Consider the following 4,339-nt stretch of genomic DNA (forward strand, 5'->3'; position numbering starts at 1 on the left):
AACTAATTAACATCTGAATTTAAAATTTATCACACATATTAATCCAATTTATTAACATCATTAATTTTTTAAAGATAGCATGTAATTTGCCTTGAATTTGTCCAAATACTTCGAAGAAAAATATACTTCTACTTCTTCCACCATTTGATGATGAAATAAATATATAAGTTCTAATTCAACGAATTTCTTTATCTTCTTTTTGAAGAATTCGTTAATCCATTTTTTAAAACGGTAGTTACCTGCATGTGAGAGAGGAAAATATCTAATTATGGCATCTTTTTGCATTATCAATATCCTAACTGACAGGGGAAAGAAATGTCTTGACAATGTAGAAGAACTAAAATGAAAATTTTCTATTAAGCCTCCTTATTATATAATATAATGACACCCATGTCACATATGTGATCTCTTGTTTCTAAATTCCTCCATGTTTTTCCTGCTTATTGGTCGCTTCAGACCTCTGAACTTTTTTGGCTCCATTCATAACCTGAATTTAATTTCATTTCTATACTCTCTCTCTCTCTCTCTCTGTATATATATATATGCATTTCAGGCCCCGGTTTCGAAGGCTCTTTTTGGCACCCAGCAGCACAGCAGAAAAGTTCAATTGCTTCAGGTTGATATAGAAAGAAAAAGGAAACTAAACCAGATCAAGTTTTTATTTTTCCCTGGTAAGGAAAGATGAATCCTTATGGAAGAGTTAAAGAAGAGTTTCCAGGAGCAAGCTCTTCATATCCAGCTGGTATGCCTTCTATGGTTACCGCTCAACAAATGAAAGGACTCCATGATGCAGGTCCTCCTCCTTTCCTCACAAAAACATATGATATTATTGATGATTCAAGCACCAATAACATCATCTCTTGGGGTAGAGCCAACAATAGTTTCATTGTATGGGATCCCCAGGCATTTTCCATGACTCTTTTGCCTAGATTCTTCAAGCACAACAATTTCTCAAGCTTCGTCAGGCAACTCAATACCTATGTAAGTAAATGCTATATCTATGTGCTCTTGGGTTAACCTTTTTATCCAGTCCTTTATTGCAAAATAAAATGAAATAAAATTGCTTTGATTAGTTTCTGAAACTGTACATGTTTCTTTAGATGCTACTTAAACCGTATTCATGAAAGAGCTAGATTGTTTATTTTATTTGTATATTTTTTCCTGAGTACTGACTTATCTATTTGGATGGAGATTTAACTGGTACATTTTTTTCCGTATTGTTTGATAAGGGTACTAGTTGTGGACATTTTTGTTTGATTACTAGTTAGGAAATGGAAAGTGCAGAAATCATATTATATAAACCATACATTTATTCCACTATACTATGATGCTTTCGCATCTGCAATCTGCCGCATTAGAATAATTATATTTTATGGAAGTTAGATTTGTCAGTTTAGAGTCAATAGATGTCGTGATCTTTCCTTTTCTTCGGTTTTGGTATTTGTCAATTAAGAATAAAGACTTGGTTGATGTAGGGGTTTAGAAAGGTTGATACAGATAGGTGGGAGTTTGCTAATGAAAATTTTCTCAGAGGGAAAAGGCATTTGCTTAAGAATATTAGGAGGAGAAAGACACATCAACCTCAGGCTTCACAATATGCTCTAGATCATTGTGTTGAAGTTGGGAGGTTCGGTCTTGATGGAGAGATTGATAGGTTAAGGCGTGACAAGCAGGTTTTAATGGTGGAACTGGTGAAACTTAGACAGCAACAGCAGAACACAAGAACTTGCCTGCTAGCAGTGGAAAAAAGACTAAGAAAGACTGAGATGAAACAGCAGCAAATGATGAGTTTCTTGGCCAAAGCAATGCAGAATCCAAGCTTTGTTCAGCAACTAATCCAACACAATGATAGAAGTAAAGAACTTGAGGAAGCAATCACCAAGAAGAGACAGCGGCGGATCGATCAAAGGTCCATGGATGTCGAAACTAGTGAACTTTTAGGAGCCAAAACTGAACCTAAGTGCTACGATGTTGCTGAATTTGAAGTTACTGAGTTAGATAAACTTTTTATGAACTTGCAGAGATTGACGGGGAGCCAAAACAATATAGAACTTGAGCATGTAGAAGAAAGCAAAGATCATGGAAGTAAAGGTAAAAGCCTTGATGAAGGGTTTTGGGATGATTTAATGGATGGTGATACTCATGATATTGATCAAGAAATATCAGTTTTAGATGTCGAAGAAGAAGATGAGCAGTATTTAGATGTTTTAGTTGAGCAACTGCGTTATTTGGGTTCCAGTTCCAAGTAGATAAGATGCTAAGATCACTTGTGAGTTTCCTATCTAACTTTTGATGACTTAAAAACCAGATCCATAGCTACGATCTAACAGTTTCATTACTGGCTTCTTTATCAGGGATCAAATGATGCCAAACCCAAGTAAAATTTTCTGGTTGGCTTGGCTTGTTGAATTTATCTTTCGCGTTGACAAAAAGAATGTAATGCGTATAGTTTGATTGAATTGAAGTAATAATGTTTTGACTGATCAAAACAATTACAGGGTTATTCTTGGTGTTCATGTTGTGTTCTCCATTTATATCACTTTCTCTTTCCTTGCGTATATTTTAGCCATTTTATGCAGTTGTTGGAACTTGGTAAGACCTTCATTGAGTATAACATCACTAATGATGTTAAGGTTTATTTCGCTTTTGAAATATATAATTTTGTATATTTTGTTTTTGTTTTGAGAAAAATAAATTAAGTATGAAAAATATATTTTGAATAGATAAATGGAGAAGAAAAACTTGAAGAAAAGTTAAGTTGTCATTAGTTAAGGACCCTACACATATTTATATTTTTCGATGGAAATCTTATTTAAATAATATCCTAATTATAATCTTTCAATTCGTTTTGATGTATGGTACGAACGGAAGATGCTACTAGTAACTTTCGAGCTTAAATAAAAATTTTAAAAATAAGATAAATTCATTTTGAATGCTTTAAAATTTTAAAACCATTTTAAAACTTTTTGTTTGTGATTGGAGGTGTTTGGGGTCAAGTGTGAGCTTCGGGGTACTCAAAACGACCAAAGCAATGCAAGTGGCCTTGTCCTGAGGCTAGGTATCTCTTGTACCCAGGGTATCGATACCTAGACTTGTTACTGTAGTAATTTAGCTACTATCAAGCTATGTTATGATAAGAATAGGTTTGGTACCGGAATTTGGGTTCCCTAAGGCAAAAAATGGATCCAAAAACACTTAAAACTATCCCTAACCAACACCATATGGTACCAATAAGTCTCAAATAATTTTGAACACATTAAAATGACTTTTAGACTCATATTCATTCATAAAAACAAGTTCAACATTTCCAAGAAAAAAAAACTATATCTTATCATTCATCGAATTAAAACCAAATCATACAAACTTGTTATTGAATGGCACTCAACCTATGTACATGCCATGTTATAGGAGACAAGAACTAAGTACTAATATACACTCTTCAACTTTGCAAAGGTGATGGAGACTTCCAAAACGGATGTGACTTCACAAAATCCACAACGAATCTATGCGCAAGAAACAATGGCACATTAAGCATAAATGCTTAGCAAGCAATCAAGGAAGATACTCATCTTACCTTAAGGGCTCATAAAAGGTTATTTCACATTATAAATAAAACTATAATGAGCATAATTCAAGTTCTCATATCATATATTTCATGAATTCACATTCCTTTTTAATTAGATTGATTTATAAAATTCATTCCTCACTTTTTTTTTAATTTCATAGCTTCATGGTTCAATATTATCTTATACTTAAAATTGCATTCAATAAAGTCATTTTTAACCCCAGGAATTCATTTCACAATTCATGTTTAAATCAATATTTTTCATATATTATAATTTGATTCTTGTATAACATGAAAACCTTAGTAAACACTAGTAAAAGAAGACATGTTTACATGGTAATCATCCATAACACTTTAGGAAGCACATGAGTTGTAATAGCCCAAAATTGGGTCTAGTTGGAATAGAGGTTTCGGGACCACAAAATCCAAGATATAAATAATTATTTTATGATTATTTTGAGGTCTATGATATAATTTCATGATTGTGTGAAAATTTCATGAAGAAATTCTATGCATAAAGTGCTCAATTTGAAGTTAGGGACTAAATTGAATAAGTTGCAAAACTTTCATTCTAGAAGTTTCTAGTATGAAATTGCTTTGAAATATTAATTAGGAGGTCTTAAATAGAAATTTGACCAATTTCTAAGTGATGGACAAAAATTGGACATAGATGGAATTTTTGAAAGTTTAGTAAGGAAGGGCATTTTGGTCATTTGGTAATTAAAAGAAATAAAAAGGGAAAATAAAGCCAACATTGACTCATCTTTCTCATAG

At 32.7% G+C, this 4,339-nt stretch overlaps 1 protein-coding gene across 2 annotated transcripts; it reads left to right on the forward strand.

Annotated features, from left to right (window-relative positions):
• Positions 1–297: 297 nt before the first annotated feature.
• On the forward strand, positions 298–2,503 carry LOC107897049 (heat stress transcription factor A-6b). Of its 2 annotated transcripts, XM_016822388.2 has the most exons (3): positions 298–981; positions 1,476–2,269; positions 2,355–2,503. In XM_016822388.2, exons 1-2 carry the CDS (start codon positions 682–684, stop codon positions 2,247–2,249), a joined length of 1,074 nt encoding a protein of 357 aa, XP_016677877.1. In that variant the 5' UTR covers positions 298–681; the 3' UTR covers positions 2,250–2,269; positions 2,355–2,503. The 2 variants fall into 2 exon arrangements, with proteins under 2 accessions (XP_016677877.1, XP_016677876.1); XM_016822387.2 differs by having other exon boundaries at positions 317–981; positions 1,476–2,503.
• Positions 2,504–4,339: the final 1,836 nt, after the last annotated feature.

This window comes from Gossypium hirsutum, chromosome A10 (assembly GCF_007990345.1).
Source record: "Gossypium hirsutum isolate 1008001.06 chromosome A10, Gossypium_hirsutum_v2.1, whole genome shotgun sequence".
Classification (NCBI taxonomy): domain Eukaryota; kingdom Viridiplantae; phylum Streptophyta; class Magnoliopsida; order Malvales; family Malvaceae; genus Gossypium; species Gossypium hirsutum.